We start from the raw sequence: 26,019 nt of genomic DNA on the forward strand, positions 1-26,019 counted from the left end.
ACTGGTGCAACAGATTAAAATCCCTCTAGGAAACGCTGACTACACAGGAGGGGCCTGTAGATATCGAGAAGCGTAAGCTGGAACGAGGAGCTATCTGAAACTGAGCCGAACCCACACTGACCGCAACAGCTCCAGAGAAACTCCTAGATATAATTTTACTTTTTTCTCTTTTTTTTTTTTTTAATTTTTTTTAATTTTTTTCTTTTTTTCTTTTTTTTCTTTTTTCTTTCTTCTCTTTTATTTTCCTTTAAAATCCCCTATTACTCCCCCATTACTCCTTAACTTTCATTTCCACAGACTTTTATGATTTTTTAATTAGGGGGAAAAAAAAATTTTTTTTTCTTTTTTTTTTTTTCTTTTTCTTTCTTTTTTTTTCTTTTTTTTCTTTTCTTTTTCTCTTCTATTTTCTATTTTTATTTTTCTCTTATTTCTTTTAAAGTCCTCTAGTACTCCTCTACTACTCCTTAATTTTCATTTTCAATACACTATAACCTTACAAAAAAAAAAAAAAAAAAGAGAAGCCCTATTTTTAAACCGAAGATTATTCTCTCCCAATCTTGACTCTCTGTTTTCTACCTCAGAACACCTCTATTTCCTCCTTTCCCCTTCTCTTCCCAATCCAATTCTGTGAATCCTTGTAGGTGACTGGGCTACGGAGAACACTCTGGGAACAGACAGCTGCGTAGATCTGTCTCTCTCCTCTTGAGTCCCCCTTTTTCTCCTCCTGTTCATCTCTATCTCCCTCCTCCCTCTCCTCTTCTTCATGTAAATCTGTGAACCTCTCTGGGTGTCCCTAACGGGGGAGAATCTTTTAGCCATTAACCTAGAAGTTTTCTTATCAGGGCTGTATAGTTGGAGAAGTCCTGAGACTACAGGAAGAATAAAACTGAAATCCAGAGGCAGGAGACTTAAGCCCAAAACCTGAGAACACCAGAAAACTCCTGACTACATGGAACTTTAAGTAATAAGTGACCGTCCAAAAGCCTCCATACCTACACTGAAACCAACCACCACCCAAGAGCCAATAAGTTTTAGAGCAAAACATACCACGCAAATTCTCCAGCAACGCAGGAACATAGCCCTGAACATCAACATACAGGCTGCCCAAGGACACACCTAACACATAGACCCATCTCAAAACTCATTACTGGGCACTCCATTGCTCTCCAAAGAGAAGAAATCAAGTTCCACGCACCAGAACACTGACGCAAGCTCCCCTAACCAGGAAATCTTGACAAGCCAATCGTCTAACCCCACCCACTGGGTTAATCCTCCACAATAAAAAGGAACCACAGACCTCCAGAATACAGAAAGCCCACTCCAGATACAGCAATCTAAACAAGATGAAAAGGCAAAGAAATACCCAACAGGTAAAGGAACATGAAAAATGCCCACCAAGTCAAACAAAAGAGGAGGAGATAGGGAATCTACCTGAAAAAGAATTTAGAATAATGATAATAAAAATGATCCAAAATCTTGAAAACAAAATGGAGTTACAGATAAATAGCCTGGAAACAAAGATTGAAAAGATTCAAGAACTGTTTAATAAAGACCTAGAAGAAATAAAAAAGAGTCAATTAAAAATGAATAATGCAATGAATGAGATCAAAAACACTTTGGAGGGAACGAAGAGTAGAATAACGGAGGCAGAAGATAGGATAAGTGAGGTAGAAGATAAAATGGTGGAAATAAATGAAGCAGAGAGGAAAAAAGAAAAAAGGATCAAAAGAAATGAGGACAACCTCAGGGACCTCTGGGACACTGTGAAACGCCCCAACATTCGAATCATAGGAGTTCCAGAAGAAGAAGACAAAAAGAAAGGCCATGAGAAAATACTCGAGGAGATAATAGCTGAAAACTTCCCTAAAATGGGGAAGGAAATAGCCACCCAAATCCAAGAAACCCAGAGAGTCCCAAACAGGATAAACCCAAGGCGAAACACCCCAAGACACATATTAATCAAATTAACAAAGATCAAACACAAAGAACAAATATTAAAAGCAGCAAGGGAAAAACAACAAATAACACACAAAGGGATTCCCATAAGGATAACAGCTGATCTATCAATAGAAACCCTCCAGGCCAGAAGGGAATGGCAGGACGTACTGAAAGTAATGAAAGAGAATAACCTACAACCTAGATTACTGTATCCAGCAAGGATCTCATTCAGATATGAAGGAGAATTCAAAAGCTTTACAGATAAGCAAAAGCTGAGAGAATTCAGCACCACCAAACCAGCTCTTCAACAAATGCTAAAGGATCTTCTCTAGACAGGAAATACAGAAAGGTTGTATAAACGTGAACCCAAAACAACAAAGTAAATGGCAACGGGACCACACCTATCAATAATTACCCTAAATGTAAATGGGTTGAATGCCCCAACCAAAAGACAAAGATTGGCTGAATGGATACAAAAACAAGACCCCTATATATGCTGTCTACAAGAGACCCACCTCAAAACAAGAGACACATACAGACTAAAAGTGAAGGGCTGGAAAAAAATATTTCATGCAAACGGAGACCAAAAGAAAGCAGGAGTCGCAATACTCATATCAGATAAAATAGACTTTCAAATAAAGGATGTGAAAAGAGACAAAGAAGGACACTACATAATGATCAAAGGATCAATCAAAGAAGAAGATATAACAATTATAAATATATATGCACCCAACATAGGAGCACCGCAATATGTACGGCAAACGCTAACGAGTATGAAAGAGGAAATTAATAGTAACACAATAATAGTGGGAGACTTTAATACCCCACTCACAACTATGGATAGATCAACTAAACAGAAAATTAACAAGGAAACACAAACCTTAAATGACACAATGGACCAGCTAGACCTAATTGATATCTATAGGACATTTCACCCCAAAACAATCAACTTCACCTTTTTCTCAAGTGCACACGGAACATTCTCCAGAATAGATCACATCCTGGGCCATAAATCTGGTCTTGGAAAATTAAAAAAAATTGAAATCATTCCAGTCATCTTTTCTGACCACAGTGCAGTAAGATTAGATCTCAATTACAGGAAAAAAATTGTTAAAAATTCAAACATATGGAGGCTAAATAACACGCTTCTGAATAACCAACAAATCATAGAAGAAATCAAAAAAGAAATCAAAATATGTATAGAAATGAATGAAAATGAAAACACAACAACCCAAAACCTATGGGACACTGTAAAAGCAGTGCTAAGGGGAAGGTTCATAGCATTACAGGCTTACATCACGAAACAAGAAAAAAACCAAATAAATAACCTAACTCTACACCTAAAGCAACTAGAGAAGGAAGAAATGAAGAACCCCAGGGTTAGTAGAAGGAAAGAAATCTTAAAAATCAGGGCAGAAATAAATGCAAAAGAAACTAAAGAGACCATAGCAAAAATCAACAAAGCTAAAAGCTGGTTTTTTGAAAAAATAAACAAAATTGACAAACCATTAGCAAGACTCATTAAGAAACAAAGAGAGAAAAACCAAATTAACAAAATTAGAAATGAAAATGGAGAGATCACAACAGACAACACTGAAATACAAAGGATCATAAGAGACTACTACCAGCAGCTCTATGCCAATAAAATGGACAACTTGGATGAAATGGACAAATTCTTAGAAAAGTATAACTTTCCAAAACTGAACCAGGAAGAAATAGAAGATCTTAACAGACCCATCACAAGCAAGGAAATCGAAACTGTCATCAAAAATCTTCCAGCAAACAAAAGCCCAGGACCAGATGGCTTCACAGCTGAATTCTACCAAAAATTTAGAGAAGAGCTAACACCTATCTTACTCAAACTCTTCCAGAAAATTGCAGATGAAGGTAAGCTTCCAAACTCATTCTATGAGGCCACCATCACCCTAATTCCAAAACCAGACAAAGATGCCACAAAAAAAGAAAACTACAGGCCAATATCACTGATGAACATAGATGCAAAACTCCTTAACAAAATTCTAGCAAACAGAATCCAACAACATATTAAAAAAATCATACACCATGACCAAGTGGGCTTTATCCCAGGAATGCAAGGATTCTTTAATATCCGCAAATCAATCAATGTAATACACCACATTAACAAATTGAAAGATAAAAACCATATGATTATCTCAATAGATGCAGAGAAAGCCTTTGACAAAATTCAACACTCATTTATGATTAAAACTCTCCAAAAAGCAGGAATAGAAGGAACATACCTCGACATAATAAAAGCTATATATGACAAACCCACAGCAAGCATCACCCTCAATGGTGAAAAATTGAAGGCATTTCCCCTGAAATCAGGAACAAGACAAGGGTGCCCACTCTCACCACTACTATTCAACATAGTGTTGGAAGTTCTGGCCACAGCAATCAGAGCAGAAAAAGAAGTAAAAGGAATCCAGATAGGAAAAGAAGAAGTAAAACTCTCACTGTTTGCAGATGACATGATCCTCTATATAGAAAACCCTAAAGACTCTACCAGAAAATTACTAGAGCTAATCAATGAATATAGTAAAGTTGCAGGATATAAAATTAACACACAGAAATCCCTTGCATTCCTATATACTAACAATGAAAAAACAGAAAGAGAAATTAAGGAAACAATACCATTCACCATTGCAACAAAAAGAATAAAATACTTAGGAGTATATCTACCTAAAGAAACAAAGGACCTATACATAGAAAACTATAAAACACTGATGAAAGAAATCAAAGAGGACACAAACAGATGGAGAAACATACCGTGTTCATGGATTGGAAGAATCAATATTGTCAAAATGGCTATTCTACCCAAAGCAGTCTATAGATTCAATGCAATCCCTATCAAGCTACCAACGGTATTTTTCACAGAACTAGACCAAAGAATTTCACAATTTGTATGGAAATACAAAAAACCTCGAATAGCCAAAATAATCTTGAGAAAGAAGAATGGAACTGGAGGAATCAACCTGCCTGACTTCAGACTCTACTACAAAGCCACAGTCATCAAGACAGTATGGTACTGGCACAAAGACAGAAATATAGATCAATGGAACAGAATAGAAAGCCCAGAGATAAATCCACGAACCTATGGACACCTTATCTTTGACAAAGGAGGCAAGGATATACAATGGAAAAAAGACAACCTCTTTAACAAGTGGTGCTGGGAAAACTGGTCAACCACTTGCAAAAGAATGAAACTAGAACACTTTCTAACACCATACACAAAAATAAACTCAAAATGGATTAAAGATCTAAATGTAAGACCAGAAACTATAAAACTCCTAGAGGAGAACATAGGCAAAACACTCTCCGACATAAATCACAGCAAGATCCTCTATCACCCACCTCCCAGAATATTGGAAATAAAAGCAAAACTAAACAAATGGGACCTAATGAAACTTAAAAGCTTTTGCACTACAAAGGAAACTATAAGCAAGGTGAAAAGACAGCCCTCAGATTGGGAGAAAATAATAGCAAATGAAGAAACAGACAAAGGATTAATCTCAAAAATATACAAGCAACTCCTGCAGCTCAATTCCAGAAAAATAAATGACCCAATCAAAAAATGGGCCAAAGAACTAAACAGACATTTCTCCAAAGAAGACATACAGATGGCTAACAAACACATGAAAAGATGCTCAACATCACTCACTATCAGAGAAATGCAAATCAAAACCACAATGAGGTACCATTACACGCCAGTCAGGATGGCTGCTATCCAAAAGTCTACAAGCAATAAATGCTGGAGAGGGTGTGGAGAAAAGGGAACCCTCTTACACTGTTGGTGGGAATGCAAACTAGTACAGCCGCTATGGAAAACAGTGTGGAGATTTCTTAAAAAACTGGAAATAGAACTGCCATATGACCCAGCAATCCCACTTCTGGGCATACACACTGAGGAAACCAGATCTGAAAGAGACACGTGCACCCCAGTGTTCATCGCAGCACTGTTTATAATAGCCAGGACATGGAAGCAACCTAGATGCCCATCAGCAGATGAATGGATAAGGAAGCTGTGGTACATATACACCATGGAATATTACTCAGCCATTAAAAAGAATTCATTTGAACCAGTCCTAATGAGATGGATGAAACTGGAGCCCATTATACAGAGTGAAGTAAGCCAGAAAGATAAAGAACATTACAGCATACTAACACATATATATGGAATTTAGAAAGGTGATAACGATAACCCTATATGCAAAACAGAAAAAGAGACACAGAAATACAGAACAGACTTTTGAACTCTGTGGGAGAATGTGAGGGTGGGATGTTTCAAAAGAATAGCATGTATACTATCTATGGTGAAACAGATCACCAGCCCAGGTGGGATGCATGAGACAAGTGCTCGGGCCTGGTGCACTGGGAAGACCCAGAGGAGTCGGGTGAAGAGGGAGGTGGGAGGGGGGATCGGGATGGGGAATAAGTGTAAATCTATGGCTGATTCATATCAATGTATGACAAAACCCACTGAAATGTTGTGAAGTAATTAGCCTCCAACTAATAAAAAAATTAAAAAAAATAAAAAAAATAAAAGGGGAAATCTCCCCTCCCAACTTGAAGCTTTAAGTAGCTTTCCTAAAAGCCCCATACAAACCTTTGACTTTCATACCAGCTTTCACATGCCCATGCTTCCTTGCTTCAAGGAGCCTGGACTATGGAGTCTTTTAGAGGGACATATTTCCACACCAAACAAAACCAGGGTTTGGTATGAAGAAGGAAGGGGAGACTGGACGAAAAAAAAAAAAGAAAAAAAAAAAAAAACATTACAGCATACTAACACATATATATGGAATTTAGAAAGGTGATAACGATAACCCTATATGCAAAACAGAAAAAGAGACACAGAAATACAGAACAGACTTTTGAACTCTGTGGGAGAATGTGAGGGTGGGATATTTCAAAAGAACAGCATGTATACTATCTATGGTGAAACAGATCACCAGCCCAGGTGGGATGCATGAGACAAGTGCTTGGGCCTGGTGCACTGGGAAGACCCAGAGGAATCGGGTGGAGAGGGAGGTGGGAGGGGGGATCGGGATTGGGAATACATGTAAATCCATGGCTGATTCATATCAATGTATGACAAAACCCACTGGAAAAAAAAAATAAAAAAAAAATAAAACAATTGAGACACAGGTTTTTCACATGAAAACTGCAGGAACATCCTTGCAAATCACAAGGTTAAAGTGCAGTTAGTAGATAAACTTACCCTGGTTTTGTGTCATTTACTACACAGTGATAGGTAAATGTCCCAAACATCTGAACTCCTAAAATGCCATAAAGAAGTAGAAAGAAAAGGAGGAAAATGGAAACACTCCATATTTGTTCTCCTGATCGCCTAGGAGGAAAAAATAAAGTAGGTGAAACTTACCAGAAAATGTCATAAACATTTCCCCTTAATTTACGTAAAAGTAGTGCTTACTTTAAAATATTTGTAATTCTGGTCCTTGGTAGCTCAAATCGGAAATAAATCCGGAATGCCCGGATCATAATTAGTGGCCGTGGGATCCGCAACATGCCCCAAGGAGACATCTGATCAACTATATCAGCGATTTCAAACACCTGCAAATTCAGAGGTGAACAGACAACTCAGGCTTTCGCTCAGCATTGGGTGTAGTCAGGACACATACAGACAGCGTCACAGGACGCCATACATGTTCCCTGAACTAAGTCCCACACTGCCATCCACCAACACTAACTTTCTTTGGAGTACATGTTGAATAGCTCTCTTAAGAGAAACAAATACGTAAATGAGTGAAAGTGTCATTAATCTTGTTCATTTTCTAAATGATTCATCAAGGCACAGTTTTTATTACAAAAATGGAGTAAGTATGCCAAGTTTTCCTCACTACCAACAGTCTTTGGTGGAACTTTTCGAGTATCTAGAACATAGATTAATGGAGAAAGAGTTAATAAAGATATTATGAAAAAGAATTCCATTTACCAGCAGAGGCAAGAGGATAATTAGAAAATGTTTGTCAATCATACAATAGTTACTAAATGGAAAAGAACACATTTAATATGCAGGATGAAATTAATTGTTAGAGAAGTGAGCTTTATAAAAATAAGAACAGCTTATCAATACGAACCATGATGAGTTTCTGGGACGGATGATGAATTTATTTTATTCTGAATTTTTAAAATGAAGAATATAATAAGTTCAGTTGAATTAAATACAAAATCAAGCCTGAATGAGTGCCTGGGAATGAATTATACTGTTTTTAATAAAATCTCTCCCTCAGGCCTTTTAAATATATGTTCCCCATTTCTCAAAGTAAGGAATTTTCCATTTGCAATACACTATTTATGTTACCCAATATATACCCCAATGTATTTATATTATTTTAGCTATTTTTAGTGAGAATTTAGTCACTGAAAAGACTGGACTTTTGATTTTTAAATTCAAATTTTTATTCTACAAATACAGAAACCTCACTCCATGTTTCTTCCCTTTATTTCAGTCAATATATTTCTAATGTCTGTTTAATGAGAAATAATCTTGTATGGTACTGATTTTTATTTCTGATTGAAAAATAATGCAAACATCTGACTGATGATGATTAAAATGTCAGGCTTTTAAAAATCAATAAACATTAAAAGTGTTTCTAGACAATTACCCAATCACATTATATATATATTCACACACACATATATATATATACACACACACATATATATATATACACACACACACACATACACACATATATATGTTCTTTAACATATCAATTTAGATTTTCAATGCAAAATAATGCCCATTTTGGAAAATATACCCTTGTAAGTTAAAAGTGTTTAATTACCTGTAACACCAATGAAACCCAAAGGCAAAAGACCATAAATCCATCAAAAACACACCAGCGATCTTTCACGTAGGAACTATCCCCCTAAAAATAAATTTCACATGGTGTTATCAGACAAAATGAATAATTAAAAAAAAAAATCTGTGGAGGGAATAATCAAGTATTAATTTGATATAAGCTATCTACAATTTTTGTATCATAACTGAACAGACTTTCAAAAGGAAAGTCTTTCAGCATTTTAAATGACATTATATATGAGGAAAATAATTTCTAAAACACAAGTAACTGCAGGACTGTGCATATAAAATTTTAAATTCATGCAAAGAGAAAACATCACTAGTTTTACTCTTAGCCACATAGATTCTACCACATAAGAAGCCAGAGGTCATTGTACTTAATAAGCAGCTCAGGTCCTAAAACCAACTATTCCTACAAGAACCAAGAGGATACAGTGGTCAGTGAAGGACTTTGAATCTCTGTGAACAACCATCATCAGTAGAGAATTAACCAGTAATTCACTTTGAACTGAATTAGAGGTGAAGATGAAGAAATGTGCCTTCATTTTCAAAATAAATATATATTGATTTTAACTGGGATTATAAATATAAAAGAAAGATAAAGAAGGCATGCTACTTTCATTTTTTAACAGTGAATCCATTCTGACACTGGAATGCATTATTTTTATAAAATGGGACTTTTAGGAAAAAACTTTCCTTTCAAATAACAAAACAGTACACCCTATGAGGTTGAAATTGGAAACCTTTAACTAGAAAGAAAGCCTTCAATAGCTTGCTCAGGACGCACAATTGTCACTAGTTCTGTAGTAATCTGTGAAACTCAGTTCTGAATCCAGTCACAGGGTTACCAGCTCTGAGTGAATCTGTTTAGAAAATAAAAATAGGAACAGAAGACCAAGACTTTCAATAAAATGGTAAAATATGTTGCAGGATATTTAGGAAAATAAAGTAATTTTGAGAACCTTCTGCCAGGAGTAACAAATAGATTGTCAGAAAGTTTCCTTGAGAGGTTTCCAGAAATAACTTGTTGTTTGCAAATCTAAAGGTAATGAATGATAATTCACTTAATGAAAGTTATATGACTCAGATATGAAGTTTAAGCCCAGATTAGTTAGCACTGGGTAAGCATGTACTTTATATAAGAGGATGTATAATGCCGAGGGACACACACACACACACACACACCAACTACACACACACATCTTGTGTAGATATACAGCTATGTACACACCCAGTTAATACTCTACATAAGGCCAACTAATTTATAATAAAGTTAAAATCATGGTGGGAAAATTAATTCTGTGGAGAGTTAAGAAGAAACAATGCTAGTTCTCAAATGAATGCACAAATAATTTTACCACTGGCACAAGAATCAACCAGACTTGGTGTGTATTCAAGAAGACCCACAAAAGAGTTATAAAAGCAAATTTGGGAGTTGGGTGACTAATAGGACAATGACCTATTAAATTAGCATTATGATCATCATATGACCATATCTTAAGAAGATAAAAACTATATCATAAAATGCTACTGGTTATGTATTCACATATGTGCATGTTAAGTATAGAGCAAATAATTAAGGGATAATATAGCTGCTTTCAATATCTCATGAGGAATCTTCTACCATAGGCATCAAATTTGCCTTGTACACTGCACAACTTAAAATATGAATTAATTGTAAAACTAAATATAGACAACATAACCAATATAAAATGAGTCTAATTTTGACTACCATCCTAAAAGATAATAAAATACAAATGTTTAAGTTGCACTTTGGAATTTCCCTTGTTTTGTTTGATATATTGAACAAATCTGTTAATTCATTCACTTAGGAAATACAACATTTCTATGCTCTAGGCAGCATTCAGGAACAAGTGATACAGAAGTGACTAAAACAAAAACACCTGCCCTTATGTAACTTATATTCTCAGTTATTTTTTTAAAAATGTAAAATGCACATATATCATATTTCTATAAGTGTTAGAAAAATGGGCTTCCCAGGTGGTGCTAGTGGTAAAAAACCCATCTCCTAATACAGGAGACATAAGAGATGCAGGTTCAATTCCTAGGTTAGGAAGATCTCTTGGAGGAGGGCATTGCAATCCACTCCAGAATCCCAGGACAGAGGAGAGTGGCAGGCTATGGTCCATAGAGTTGCAACAAGTTGGACACAACTGAAGCAACTTAGCATGCATGCATGCATACAGAAAAATTAAAGTATATATTTTCAAATCAACTTTTATTAAACAAATATGTTCCTTATATGTTGAGCAAAAAAGTGAAAAAATACCACTTGATCTTTATTTTAAGAACTAGGCATAACTGTGATTGTTTTAAAAATGTGAAAGAATTCCAAGATGAGCACAGAAATATGAGGTTCAGCAGAGAACTATTTTAAAATAGGAATGATTAAACATAAATGTTAGCCAAGAAGGAGAATATTAATAATTACAGATTATTGGGTACACAAGAACTCAGATAAATTTATATAAGATTTTTCCCAAATAGTATTATTTCATTCCTGTTTTAAAATTAAAAAATGTTTCACACAGTATCACTACAGTTAACCTCCTGTTGCTCATAATTTGCTTTAGTAACAAATTACATTCAATTAGATACAAGTTGAGAGCTTCTCATTATATTGAGAGTTATTTAAAATATAAAAAAATGAGGATAAATAATGGTATTTCCCAGGGAGGGGAACAGAGTGGCAAGGAGCCAAAGGTGGAAAAGAGACATAATTTTCCCAGAATATCCATACATATGCCTTTTGACTAATGGTCATGTGTTACATTTTTAAAATAGATCTTTCAAAGCTAACTTTTTCAAAAGGTGAAAATTCTAGCATTAACAAAAATCACTCAGTTGGTGTCAATAAAGTCAAATTTGAAAAATATGAGCCTCACAAATTTACAACGTAAAGTCATCAGTAACAGAGTTGGCTGAATTTTTATTTACTATATAGATTTATAGGTTAAGGAAATTGACGTTGCAAAGCTGACTTGAGTATATTTTGAATTCTATCAAAGGATGGATTATTTGAAGTCATTTTAGAAGTTCTGGCTGGATTCCAAATAAAACAAAAGCATGCAAACACACAACTGACTCAATGGACATAAACTCTGGGAGATAGTGAAGGACAGGGAAGCCTGGAGTGCTGCAGTCCATGAGGTCGCCAAGACTCTGACACGACTTAGCAACTGAACAACAACAATGCAAGCTCATTCTAATTTCTAGTGATCTCATGAAAACTGGTTTAGCAAAAAAAGTTCTACTGTATAATACAGAAAACTATTTCGGAATTATGAAGTCATTTGAGTTGAATTATCTGGAATGTTCTCTGTGTTGGATGTTCCAGATATTCAGAGTGGTATCTGCCTGTCCCAACAAGACCACCACACTCTAGATTGCATGGAATGGTCAATTAAAACTAGCTTCTTTTAACTTGCCTGGTATAAAATGTAAAATAGTCCAGTGAGCAGAAGTTTTACACAGTAATTTTTGGTTTCAGCTTCCAGGAGTCATTCAATATTTATAAAAACCTTTGAGCTGTGTAATAGTGATCTGGGATACAAAGGCCAATAACACTCAGATTTTTCCCATCTTTTTTTTTAACCTTTTGCCCTTTAGCATTCATTGTCCTTCATGCTGTTCTGTCTTCCTGAAAAATTCCCTGCAGTCTATGCCAATTTTTTCCTCCAGACTTTGGTCTGACCACAGCCCACTCTAATCAGTGCTTTTGCTCGTATATCATGCAACCAACAGCAACTCAGCTCATGCATATAAACAAGGTTCATACCATGTTAACGGACAGAATAGTCTTTTGTAACTCCCATCCAGCTATTTAATTAACTTATATTTTAGTTCCTGTAGTTTGAGTTTCCTACTTAAACCTTCTCTATACATATTCTCTGGTGTTGTATTTTTTAAAAAGGTCAATCTTCCACTCCTCTGTTAATGTTTGAGTTTGTTCTGAAGATTAATAGTATCTTGAAACTTTAGACAATTTCAGGTGGTATTCCCACTACCTTGCACCATGATATTAAATTAATGATGAGATAAGCATAGGAACCATGTCTTTTGAGCCTCTGTAGATTACAATGCAGACAGTAAGAAGTCAATGTCTATGCCTCATGAATGCATCCATGCATCTATCTGTTCACTGAAACTACTAGTACTGTCTCTTTAAAGGAAAGATTCTTTGTAGCAAAAAGAGAAAGAGGTAGTACATTGAAAGGTAATACCTTAAAGTTAATACTCTTCCTGAATATTCATGAAAGATCACAGATAAAACTATGAGATGATTTCTGCATATTTCTCAGATTAGTGCAGTTTGAATCAGCAAAGCTGATGTGCCATGCAAATAGGAACTGGGTCAAAGTTTAATATGGGCTTCCCAGGGGGTACCGTGGTAAAGAATTCAAGTGCCAATACAGGAGACCCAAGAGACAGAGGTTCAGTCCCTGGATGGAGAAGATCCCCTGCAGGAGGAAACAGAGAATTTTCATGGATAGAGGAGCCTGGTGGGCTACAGTCCATGGGGTCACAGTCAGACATGATTAAGCACAGCAGCACAAGGTTTTTATAATTTTTGCATGATAATGAAATTGCAAACATGACTGAATTGAAATTTAAACCATATCAATCATTATCAATACTCACTAAGGCTCCATAAGGGCAAAATACCTTTTCATGAACAGAATACAGGCTCTGAAACCTGGCACTTTGAAGTACAACTGAAGATAAGCAGGACCCTGCTGTGTCCCCCACAATTTGTTTGTATAAAAGCTCTAGCCTCCTAGGCCTTCCTGGAGTTCTAAAGAGCAAACTCAATCAGGAAAGTGAGAAAATACAGAAACAAAAGGAAAACAGTTTAATAAGCCCAAATAATAACTGAACCATAAAACAAAGTCAAAGACCTGTAATTCCTCTTCCAGGGCTATAGATAAAATTCTGAGCCACACCCTTGAGTTGTTTTGCAGTTACTAAAATCCCACAAGGTAAAAGAAGTTAACGGATTGCTGACCACCAACACTTAGACCCAGACTAGCTGGAACCAGAAGGTAGTTACCACACCACCAGCTCCATGAGTTGGTCATGCACTCCTTGACCTTTTCCTCATCTGACCTTTAAAATCCCTTCCCTGAAACCCTTCCAGGAGTTCGGGTCCTTTTAGCCTTAGCTACCCATACTCCTTGCTGGGCTCTGAAATAAACACTGCACTTGCCTTGACCATAACCTGGTATCAGTAGATTGGCTTTACCCAAGTTTGGTTCAGTAATATAATCTCATGTTGCACTTTGTGTCTGATACATTTAACTCATTATCTCTTTTTCAGTTTGTATTTTCAAAGACTCTTCACCATAACTGGTTCAATGGTGCTACGATTCAATGTATCAGTATGTCCAGATCCTTTCAAAATCCTACTGCATTCATGGTCAAGTTATCATACTTGCAAATATTAAATTGTCCCTCCCCCCCTGCTTCCAAAATATGGAAACAGAACCTAACACACATAAAGGCCCATTGGTACTTGAGAAACTGTAATGTCTCCCAATATGAAAGAAAGGTTCTAATTTGCTTGTTGCATCAACAAGAAATGAAGAAGAGAGAGAGCTTGAGTTATGGGCAGAAATCAGCAGGCTGGTGCCTGAGGATATGAGTTCTTCAAGAGTGGTCTATCAATCTTTATAAAGGTAAACACTTGGAGGCTGCCAATCAATTATACAGTATAAGAGAGGAACTTAAATTGCCATGCAAGGATTTAACAAGCAGAGAAAACAAACACATTTTCCTGAAGACATTCATAGGGATATAGTTTGCAGTCACAAAACAATATGCATGGGTGTAGTTTCATAAGCACATGATTTATTGTTCCACATTCCCAGGGCCCATCTCTCACTGTGTCTTAGCATTACTGTTTATTACTTCAACAATGCTCAGAGGACGCATGCTACTTTTTAGCCAGGTCTGTTGCCAGATGAAAAATAGACAACTGAGAATTGTCTGAAGACTTCACAGTCTGCACTACATGGAATGCTTCACAAAAACACAAACATATATCACCCCAATGCTTTATTTTTGCCTATGGGGATTTGGTTGAGTTACAGTGCTTCTCAGAACAGGAATTCGTGGGGGAGGCAATTAGAAACAAATGATGAGGGAGTGAAAATTAATTGGCAGATATAGTCAAGCTTGGGAAATGTTATAAAAGATGTGAAATCCTTCAAACAGATACATTCCTCTAACGAAACTTTCAAAGGTCATTTTTTGCCGGGAGGACTCTGTGCTTCAGTTTCTCTCTCCTACAGTGCGTGGAGCTTGTGATCTCCACTGTGAACTTCTCAAATACAAATCAAACTATGTCACTCGGATTCCGATCCCCCATGCCTCTTCACTGACCACAGAAGGAAGACTGAGTGCCTCACAAGGCTGCAAGGTCCTCCGAGGTGCAGCTGGTCTCCCTTGCCAGGGTCCTCCCCGGCTGTTCCCTGGGCATACCATCTGCTCCCCCTGACTGTGACTACGCAGAGCACCCCAAGGCTCCAGTCTGTTCCAAGGCTGTGTGTCTACAGCATTGCTTTCCTCTCTGTGAGATCCTTTACTCCCCTCCCCATCTCCCCCACCATAGCCCACACCTCCTTATCCTTCAAGACAACACTTCCACATTCTCTTTCTTCAAGACTTCTCTGGGCAGCCCCAAACATATTTTGTCACTATTTTTGGGTGCCTCCTTCCCCCTATAACTTTTTCAGACCACTATTAGAGCATTTCCCACAAAATACTGATCTCTCACTATCTGAATTCTCACCATACAAATGTTCACTATGCACATTTGCAAAAATACTTGCCCCAATTACTGTGTAACTAGAAGAACCACTACTGTGTATCTGCATGTGTGCAATCGAAATGTTGCCAGTGTCGACAAATCCTGCAAGAAGGTAGGGTGTGCATACGGCTCCACAGTTCTTGGGGGCTAAATCTTGGGCTGGAATTCTTTATCTACTTAACAATTGGGAAGTGTTAAGTGCATCACTACCTTCTCTTCCCTAGTTTCTCCCTGAAGATTAGCCTTTCCAGGGACATGGGATTTGAGTCTATCAACCCAAATAAAGTATATGTGTAAATCATGTTCTATTTTAAGCATCAGGTTATACTTTTCTTCATAAATTTTCACTTTTGAAAAAAGCTGTACAAATATTTTAGTTGGAAATCAGTACATTGTAAAACATTCACTATTAATAAGTTAAACTTAATAGTGGACAATTTCTTTAAGAAAATTGATTTCATCAAGTAAAGACCAAGCAAGTCTAAAGAAACCAATTTAAAGAAAGGGAGTCCCATCAAAAAAGCACTAGGATCAAATGGTTTCACAGGAGATTTTTACCAAAAGTTTCAAGCTAAAACAGTTTCAAGATTACTCAGACTATTTTAGAGCACAGAAGTACATATACACAGCATACATATACACTGAATAGCTAATATCAAACCTGATAGAGATTAAGCAAAATTTAAATGAGAAAAGTAATAACAAATATAATGAAATAGTACATTAAAACAGAACAAAACTGTGTTATGACCCAGCCAGATTTTTTCTGGGAATGTAAGGATGGTTTGATTACTAGGAAAACCACATTATTATGAGTCAAGGGGGAAAATAATCATTCAACAAAATGTAAAAGCTGTTCATGATACAACTCTCAAAAACTGAAATTTATGTTTAATCTCTTAACGTGATAAAACATTCAAACTTCAAACCCCCAAAAATATGCCTTGTGCAGCTTTTTTGAGTCATGACTCAAAGAAGCTAACTCTAAAAGAAAATGCCCGTGATAAGTGGGGCATCATGAATATGGATTGGGTATTGGCCTACAGTAAGAAAGTATTGTTAACTGTGCCCAATGCAATATTTAGAAAAAAGATTTTATCAGTCAGCAATGCATAAGTTGTTTCTAACATAATCTGATTTTTCAGAGCTGTCTTTAAAAGAAATAGAACTGGACAAGTATTGATAACTACTGATATTGAGTTATAGGTATTCATTCCAACTATGATCTCTACTTTCATGTAAATTTTAAAATTTCCTTAATAAATGTTTTAAAAAGTTAAAAATGAAGAGAGTAGTGCATTGATTGTGATCCCTCTCTTTTAAAGATAGCATACAATGAATTATGTGTAAAAAGAAGCAACGAAGTTGACCCAATAAATACATCTTAAGCATCAACTCATTAAGTTTTCAAAAATGTTATACAAAATAAGGCTCTTCTCCACCACAATTTCTTCCCTTGAGATGTTTTTATAGCCAGTAAATGAAAAGGCTAGGATTTGAGTCAAAACTTTCATTTGTCAAACCCTAATACCCATTCTGCTGTTTCATTATACCACTGTGTCTCTAAATAGCACAATTTAAAATACTTTTTGGAGAAGGAAACAGCAACCCACTCCAGTATTCTTGCCTGGAGAATCCCATGGACAGAGGAGCCTGGCAGGCTACAGTCCACGGGGTCACAAGAGTCACACATGACTTAGCGACTAAACCATCAAAATACTTTAGAGTATCTATAATACTGAGATGGGATTATTGGGCTGGCCAAAAAGTTCATTTGGGATTTCCATTTAACCTCTATAAAGGTTAGTGTCACAGGAGGAAGAAATATCCCAGGATAGAAATTTCCCTCTTTTTCTTATTTTTTTTTCTTTTCCTTTTTCTTTTCTTTCTTTATTTATTGTCTCCCAATGGCACCAATTTCATGTTACACATTCTTGTCTTACAGTCTTGGAATTCCTTTCCATTTCAAGTCTCTCTTTTTACCTCTTTACATCTTTAGTATGCCTCAGCGTATAAGATCCTGCTGATTATCATCACACTGCAAATTTATCACATAATGTTTATCCTGCATTCTATAAACTAACACGTGCCTCCTTGGGTTAGGTGGCATGATGACCCTGTAGGCAGCGTGAAAGACCCTCCTCTGGCCTTCAGGAAGCTGGAGGCGGGGCCATTTAGTTGCTTCTCAGATATTTCAAGACTTTATGCCTTACACGATTGACTTGTTACAATACTCTTAAATGTATCATGTTTTCACCAATATCTGGAATTATACCCTCTTAAAAGGACTTCAATATCGGTAAAAAAGAGATGTTTTATTTGACTGAAATTAACATGAAAACATTAAACAGATACAGATTTTCAGTGTGCTTTGGTTTTGAGCTTAAATAACAAGGAAACGCTCACCTTGACAATCCCCCGGATGTGCATTTTGGCGATCATCTCTGCTGTGTAGAGAAACATCAACAGAGTGTCCAGGGTAAAGGTCACGTACTGCAGAGGAGGGTAGTGTTCGAAGGTCATGGGTGTGTTCATACAGACCGAGATGACGCTGATGATGGCACAGATGCGCAGCAGAGAGTGAACCCACTGTGGAGATGGCCCAGAAAAACATCTGAAACCTGTGTTATGAACCACGCTATTTGGAAAACGTAATCCTGAGTTGGAAACATTGGGCTGGCCAAGAAGTTCATTTGGGTTTACCCCGAACAGACTTCCTGGCCAACCCAATATTTCACCAGTAGGGAAAAACGGGGGCCTTCCCCAGTGGCTCAGACAGTAAAGAAGTGCTTGTTTATATGAAGTGCAGGAGACCTGGGTTCGATCCCTGGGTCAAGAAGATCCCCTAGAGAAGGGAATGGCTACCCACTCCAGTATTCTTGCCTGGAGAATTCCATGAACAGAGGAGCCTGGCAGGCTACAGTCTATGTGGTCTTAAAGAGTCGGACATGACTAAGCAACTAACACTTGGGTTACTTAGGGAGAAAAGGAAGAACAAAACTGACATATTAAATACTGATAATGTGCTAAATATTTTCAATGTACTTTACATCATTTAATTCTCAAAGCAGCCTAAGTTCCACACGGAAGCACTAAGGCTCAGGTAGGTTAAGGAGCTTTTCTGTGGTCCCGCATGAATAAAACCTCACCTCAGTGTGAACCAGGTCAGGCTACCCCAAAGCCCCTGGTACTCACCGGGGCATAAAAGCAAGATAGAGCCTCATTCAGTGAAATTATGAAACCTGATATGCTATTACTTTCGTACTTTTTGTGTTCTGTGAGCACCTAGACTCTGGGGCCATATTTATTCTAACTTCCCTGGAACCTAGCACACAGGCTCATCCCAGTAGACCCCAGATGCTTCTTAAAGTTAACTGATATAGAACACTTCCCATATGTAGGGCTTTCATTCTATTATCTTATGCTAACACGTTTGTATGAAAATATATTTTAAAATCTGCTCTCATCCTATATTTTCAAAAGTTAATAATAAATGAACCTTCTTCTTTATTTTGAAGAACATGTTTCATATAAATTTAGCCCAGGTATCTCTCCCAAAAATGCCAAAAATTACATTTTTGTGCAATGCTGGCAGTGCACTTGATGTTTGAAGTCTTTCCTTAACCCTAACACAAAGAAGAAGGAATTAAAAAGTTAAAGATGTTTCTCTGTGTGTATACATGTGTATAAGTGTAGGACATAAATCATCCATATAATATATTCTTATGAAAACTAATAGCTAGGATAAAAAATATTAATGCATTTGCATGTTAAACCCACACAATTAATATTACTAACAAATCAGTACACAATTCCTAAACATAATTTCAATGTGTTATCTATTGACTAGCCTATATATATATATATATAATGTGCAGTCATATTAATTCTTTAATATACTCTCTGTGAAAAAAAAGAAAAAAAAAGCTCTTTCAATTTCATAGTCGATGGGTTCTGAAGCTATACAAGCTAACAACCACCTAAGATGAAAAACAGAAAAGGCTGTCAGAACTTTGAGGATCTCAGACACTTGTAGGCTGGTGAGTGGGTTATAATATTAATCTGACAGTTGTAATATTTGCATGAAGACATAATGCCACTAATTTCCATACCATATAAGTCACTGATGATTAAAAGTTGATGTACTTTTCATGGCAATTAAGAAGCGCTTCAATAAACACCACGCGTAAATTTAGACCCATCTGGGCCCCCAACACAAAGGATTTAATTACACAAAAGAGCCTCAAAAGATGAATTCTCCCACAAAACCATCATGAATTAAAGAATGAATTCTCATCAAGCATTAATCATTCTAGTTAGCCTTCTGAGCCTACATCTGTAAAACTACCTTCTTCAGAAGGTCTCAGAAAGCTCTGTACTGGTGGACGCTAAGAAAAAATGGCTGCTTTACTCTCTATTTCATTCAAATTCCCTAAACATGAACAGGAAAGACCTACTATGTGTTAGAAATTACACTGGACTCTGAAGACACACCAATGGAAACAACACAGTTCTAACTCATCACTAATGAGTGATATTATGCCTATTTCAGTCTAATATGCATCACATATATATTTATACAGAAATCGTTTTTTTACTTACATCTATACGTAAAGTAGGATAAGTGGAAAGAGAAGAGGTTCATTCCATCTGTGGTGGAGAGGGTCAAAGCAGGAAACTTTCAGAGTGGATGGGGGCAGGGGCGACATGGATGAGGAGGACTGGACTGGTCTGTGTGTGAGTGCTACATCACTTCAGTTGTATCCGACTCTTTGCAACCCCATGGACTATAGGCTGTCAGGTTCCTCTGTCCATGGGATTCTCCAGGCAAGAATACTGGAGTGGGTTGCTGTGCCCTCCTCCAGGGGAACTTCCCAACCCAGGGATCCAACCAGCGTCTCCTGGGACTCTTGCACTGCAGGTGGATTCTTTACCACTGAGCCATCTGGGTAGCCCGTCGCTGGGAAAGCATCTCAGGGCAAAGGAAACATTGTGAACTGGCTGGACACCTCAGAGGAGCAGGAAGCCACCGATAAGTGGACAGTGTGTAGATACAGGAAAAGGAAGCTGCTGCACACGTCAGAGCCACAATATAAAGGGCCTTGCATGGGATACAAACAACTTTTTAAAATCTTCAATGTAGGTAATAGGGATGTTTCAATGATTGTTAAGCAGAGGGAAACGTGAACAGACACAGAAATGTGGAAAGAAATGTGAGCAGCTGAGAAGTGGTCTGGAGAGCAGATAAGAAGCGAGAGGATAGAGGGGACCAAGGCTGATCATCTTTATTACAGTCAAGGTCAAGGGAAAGACAAGCAGCGGGAGAGTAGCAGCTCATTTCCTGATTTCAGCTCCTGCTATGGAGCTCGATAAGGGAGTCGATCCTGTGCAGGAGATCAAACCAGTCCATCTTAAAGGAAATCAACCCTGAAAATTCATTGGAGGGACTGATGCTGAAGCGGAAGCTCCAATACTTTGGCCACCTGATGAGAAGATCTGACTCACTGGAAAAGACTCTGATGCTGGAAAGACTGAGGGCAGGAGGAGGAGGGGTGGGCGACAGAGGATGAGATGGCTGGATGGCATCACCGACTCGATGGACATGAGTTTGAGCATACTCTGGGAGATGGTGAAAGACAGGGATGCCTAGCATGCTAGAGTTCACGGGGTCGCAAAGAGTCAGACACGTCTGAGAGACTGAACAACAACAGGACTGCTGTCAGAAGCTGAGCTTCCCAAGTCTGCAATGAGGCCTTCAGCCCCAGCTCCGGCCGCTAGACCGTCTCCTCGTGTACGATGCCACTTGGTGTATAGCCGGGCTTCGCCTCAAGTTCTCACCAGCTTAATTAGGCAGAGAAGGTGACAAAGTTCTTCACAGACACTACCCACTATCTCATTAACCTTTACTGGCAACTCAGAAGGAGACCTTTAATTCCTAACATCTGATTATCTCCTCGGACTCCTGCCTGGTGAGGATAAGTGAAGAGGTCCCTCATCTCGGTCTCCAGCTTCGGGTCGGCCGGAGAAGTGTCATTAACTCCACATCCTGTGACTCCAAGGAGGGCGTGCACTCCGAGGAGGGGGCGAGGAGCCCCCTCTGATGCCTCCTCTGTGAGTCACTCACACCGCATCTCATCTGTCATCGGAATCATTCTCATCTCCCAGACTCCAAGACTCACCCACGTTCTACTGCCGCTCAGAGGTTTCAAATCACAGGCACAGGAGCTTCTGAATTAAATGAATCAAAGTGGCTTCATATCAGCATGTGCCTCTCTATTCTTTTAAGAAAAAGAAACTTACTGGCTTGTTAATCCAGAGGATGTCTGCGTTGTCCGACAGAGATTCATCGGGACCAAAGTCGGTAACCGGCTGGGCCTCCACCCTGGAGCTTTGCTTCCGTTTGAGCATGCTGAAGTTAGCTCTGGGAAGCAAGTTCAAAACCACAGTCTAAGAGAAGAAAGACAGAGTGGGTTAGTCCCCAAACCATCCTTACCCTGATCACAAAAACGGAGTCTCCATGCAAGCCTGCATGCATGCATACTAAGTTGCTCAGTTGTGTCTGACTCTTTGCAATCCCATGGACTGTAGCCCGCCAGGCTTCTCTTTCTATGGGATTCTCCAGGGAAGAATAATGGAGTGGGTTTCCATGCCCTACTCCAGGGGATCTTCCTGACCCAGGGATCAAACCTGTGTCTCTTATGTCTCCTGCATTGACAGGTGGATTCTTTACCACTAGCGCTACCTGGCAAGTTTGTTAATTACACTCAAATTCCATTTACTGTATATAATAAATACATACAACTAGAAAGGTTAAAGGGGCTTCCCTGGTGACTTCAGCAGGTAAAGAATCTGCCTGCAGTGCAGGAGACCTGGGTTTGATCCCTGGGTTGGGAAGATCCCCTGGAGGAGGAAATGGCAACCCACCCCAGTATTCTTGCCTGAAAAATCTCATGGACAGAGGAGCCTGGTGGGCTGCAGTCCATGGGGTCACAAAGAGTTGGACACGACTGAGCGACTGAGCTTGAGCACAAGAGATGTTTAAGGAATGAGGTAAAAATTAATTGAAAAAAAACTTGAATATTTTTCTCTCAGCCCAACAGATCGTCCTGAGCATGTCATAAACAGTTTGTATGCTAGTTTAGAGAGCACTGATAAAGATTAACAGGATAAAATAGCTTTGCCTCTTAGGGTTCCTATATTAACAGGAAACTTTTTGAGGTCTATATTCATATACCTAGAGCTATGTCTGCACCACAGCACAGCTGCCCAATACTCACAATTCTCAAGATTTTCCTCCGGGGTTAATTTAATGTGACACTCACATTTATTTCCAACGCTGCAATAGACCCAAGTTGATCTCCCCATTCTGTCCTTGCCATAGAGGATGGGAACCAGAGAGAATGGGGGAATCTAAGTAAAGACTCTTTTTCCTTTAATGAATCACGTGACCATATCAATTCTTCTAGCTACTCAGAAGTGAAGCCAAATCACACTGAAGGAGAACATGATGAGATGCCCACTCGCCACTTAAATTTCCACAGTTTTGTCATCTTCACCACGCTCTCCTCGTCACCTCCCTTGAGGCTTCATATCACCATCCACCAGCTACACGCTGGGCCCTCGGGACACAAAGAGCAAATGGAAGTGCAATGACGTGGGAAGGGATACTGCCAAGACAGGTGTCTGATTATCCCTGCATCCACAGAGAGACTTCTCCTCCGATTGACACCTGGACTGAATCTTAACAGAAGGAGAGGGGCTAACAGTTTCTGGATATGCACTATGTCTTGGGCGCTTAGCAATGATATCTTAATTAATCTTCACAACTGGTGGAAGAGACAAAACCACTTGTGTGGCTTTCTTTGGGCTGTGTGATGGGTCTTTGTTGCGGCATACAGGCTGTTCACTATGGTATGAGGGGCTTTCTCTAGTTGCAGGGCATGGGGCTCTCGGGTTGTGGAGTGCCAGCTGAGTTGCCCCTGGACATGTGGGATCCTGGGGGCTTCCCAGGTGGCGCTAGCGGTAAAGATTCTGCCTGCCAATGCAGGAGACGTAAGAGATCAGGAAGATCTCCTGAAGCAGGGCATGACAGCCCACTGCAGCATTCTTGCCTGGAAAATTCCATGGAAAGCGGAGCCTGGTGGGCTACTTGGGGTCGCAAAGAGTCAGGCATGACTGAACACACACACACACACACACAGCCCTACACACAGGATCTTAGTTCCCCAACCAGGGATCAAACCCACATCCCCTACATTAGAAGGCAGAATTTTTACCATTGGACCATTGGGGAAGTCCCACCTCTTGTCTTTTTTTATGCAAGCATGAGAAAGTCCAGGCTTGGGGCAGCAAGCCAGGCCATCCAAGCAAATCTAAGGTTTAAAAGAAGTTCTAACTATAGAGTGTAAGGTGTTCATAATGGACCAAGTTGGTGCTGAACTACAATTAGGAGAACTTCTAAAGGCAGATAAGGGAGGGTAAAGGTCGCTCAGACAGTGCACACCCATGACGATGCTCATTCAGGAGAAATGCAGTAGTTTTATCACCAGAAAAGGCACAATGGCACACTCTCTGCTCTCCCTGGGGCTGGAGAAAGAACCCTCGCCAAGGCGAGCAAGTGCCACGTGATGCTTGCAGGAACTCGAGAAGAATAAGACAGTGTTCGTGGTATGTGTAAATATGTGCAGTTTTCACTGGGAAAGAGAACACAGAAGCTCAGGACCAATCGCCTGGGATCTGATTCCCTGTGTTCAAACATCTAACTCTGTGTCTGTTCCCCTTGATGCACCAAGGTAGGTGCATCTGCCTGACCCTCCTATTTCCGGAAGAAATCAAGCTAATTGCCTTTAAGGTGTTGTAGGTGTTTCCAGGCTGCTTTGTCTTGAATATTGGATTTGAATATGGGTTTTACAGGAGGCTGCACTAATTAATTTTATTTTACATAATTGGAGTTAGGGACTCTTGACATTGATATGTAAATATATGGAGAATATTCAAATTATGCTTGTTCTCTGATTTATGGGGTGGTGGGGCATTTGGTGACCTCAATTTGGGATCCTTCTTGAATGACAGTCTTCTATATACCCAAAAACTGGATACAGAATCTTTATGAAATCCTTAAAGATAACACAATGCAAAGGAGGAAACAAAGAGTGATTTTACAATGCTGTTCCAAGATGATATAAGAAAAAATTTATCATAATACCTTTCCACTGGGCCAGTGAAAGGCCATTTATTTCTCTTCTGATCTGGCCATAGTTAAGGCCTGAAAATCACTTGATGTATAAATGTGACATCTTCGCACGTTAATTCTATGTACCTTGTCTTAGCAAATATCCCATCAGGAGCAAAACAGACTTTTGACTAAGGATTTGTTATCATGGAGAAGTAGACATCCAGAATCTTATTTTTTTTTAAATCTCTATGACAGGTATATTCGAGCTGCCAAAACAATGCTCCATTGATGAATGACAGTAGTTATCAAACCACTTTCACCCTTGCTTTACGAATACAAAAGTGCCACCAAATCAAACAGTGTCCAAGAAATCCTAGTGAATCCACACATATATTAAAATGCAACAGAATGTATTTACATCCAGAGTCATAATATTTTTGATAGGGTCTACATGGGGGCTCATTGTTATGATGGCTCATTATGTTGCCCTCACAAACAAAGAATAAAATCACACTGATCCTTGAGACTGACCAAACTGCCCAAATGACATTCTGCTTTCTCACTGGCGTCCACCTTCTCAAAGCTATGAGACCACCAGATTCCAGACCTTCAGCTATGTGACCACAGGACTCAACTGCAGGCTAAAATTAACCACCCCTTCAGAGAATTTTTCACTGGCGGGGTATATGAAAGACCCCGTCAGAAAGGGAAGATGCCAGTTCTCCTTAAGGGCCAGTCACCCCCTCATTTTCCTGTAATAAATTTCCCTTTTCTTGCCTGCCTGCCCGACTCGCTCTTTGTCTCTGTACTCCCATTACAATTTTAAATCAACAATCATGCAGTGAAAAAAAACCCTCAACAAGCAGCTCCTGAATCACTGAAATGGTAACTTATTTCTTATTAAATATCATCAAGTAGTAAAATAAGTTCAATTTACCAACACGGTTGTTCAGTCACTCAGTCCTGTCCGACTCTGCGACCCCAGGGACTGCAGCATGCCAGGCTTCCCTGTCCTTCATTGTCTCCTGGATGTCTCAGTTTACAAACGTGAAGAATCCAAAATTAAGTTGAGGCAATTCATTGCAATAATTTTCTTTTATATACAGAAATATTGTTGTACACATTCATTCATGTTGAATCAATATAACTGAGGACAGCAGGCCTATTACTCTCCTGATAAAGACCAGCAGGAATATTTAAGTATCCTAGGTACACTTATTATTTTGACAG

General features: G+C 38.6%; 1 protein-coding gene across 3 annotated transcripts in view; it reads right to left on the reverse strand.

Moving 5' to 3' along the window:
* NALCN (sodium leak channel, non-selective) overlaps positions 1–26,019 on the reverse strand; it is a 296,965-nt gene that overhangs the window by 252,704 nt on the left and 18,242 nt on the right. For 2 of the 3 annotated variants that reach the window (XM_043892089.1, XM_043892087.1), the window contains exons 2-6: positions 21,915–22,061; positions 18,021–18,203; positions 8,769–8,852; positions 7,391–7,530; positions 7,178–7,306 (exon numbers count right to left, since the gene is read on the reverse strand). In XM_043892089.1, coding sequence (XP_043748024.1) covers positions 7,178–7,306; positions 7,391–7,530; positions 8,769–8,852; positions 18,021–18,203; positions 21,915–22,022 — 644 coding nt within the window. In that variant the 5' untranslated portion in view covers positions 22,023–22,061. The remainder of the gene's footprint in view (positions 1–7,177; positions 7,307–7,390; positions 7,531–8,768; positions 8,853–18,020; positions 18,204–21,914; positions 22,062–26,019) is intronic. The other variant, XM_043892088.1, reaches the window with a different exon arrangement.

This window comes from Cervus elaphus, chromosome 30, assembly GCF_910594005.1.
Source record: "Cervus elaphus chromosome 30, mCerEla1.1, whole genome shotgun sequence".
In the NCBI taxonomy this organism is placed as follows: domain Eukaryota; kingdom Metazoa; phylum Chordata; class Mammalia; order Artiodactyla; family Cervidae; genus Cervus; species Cervus elaphus.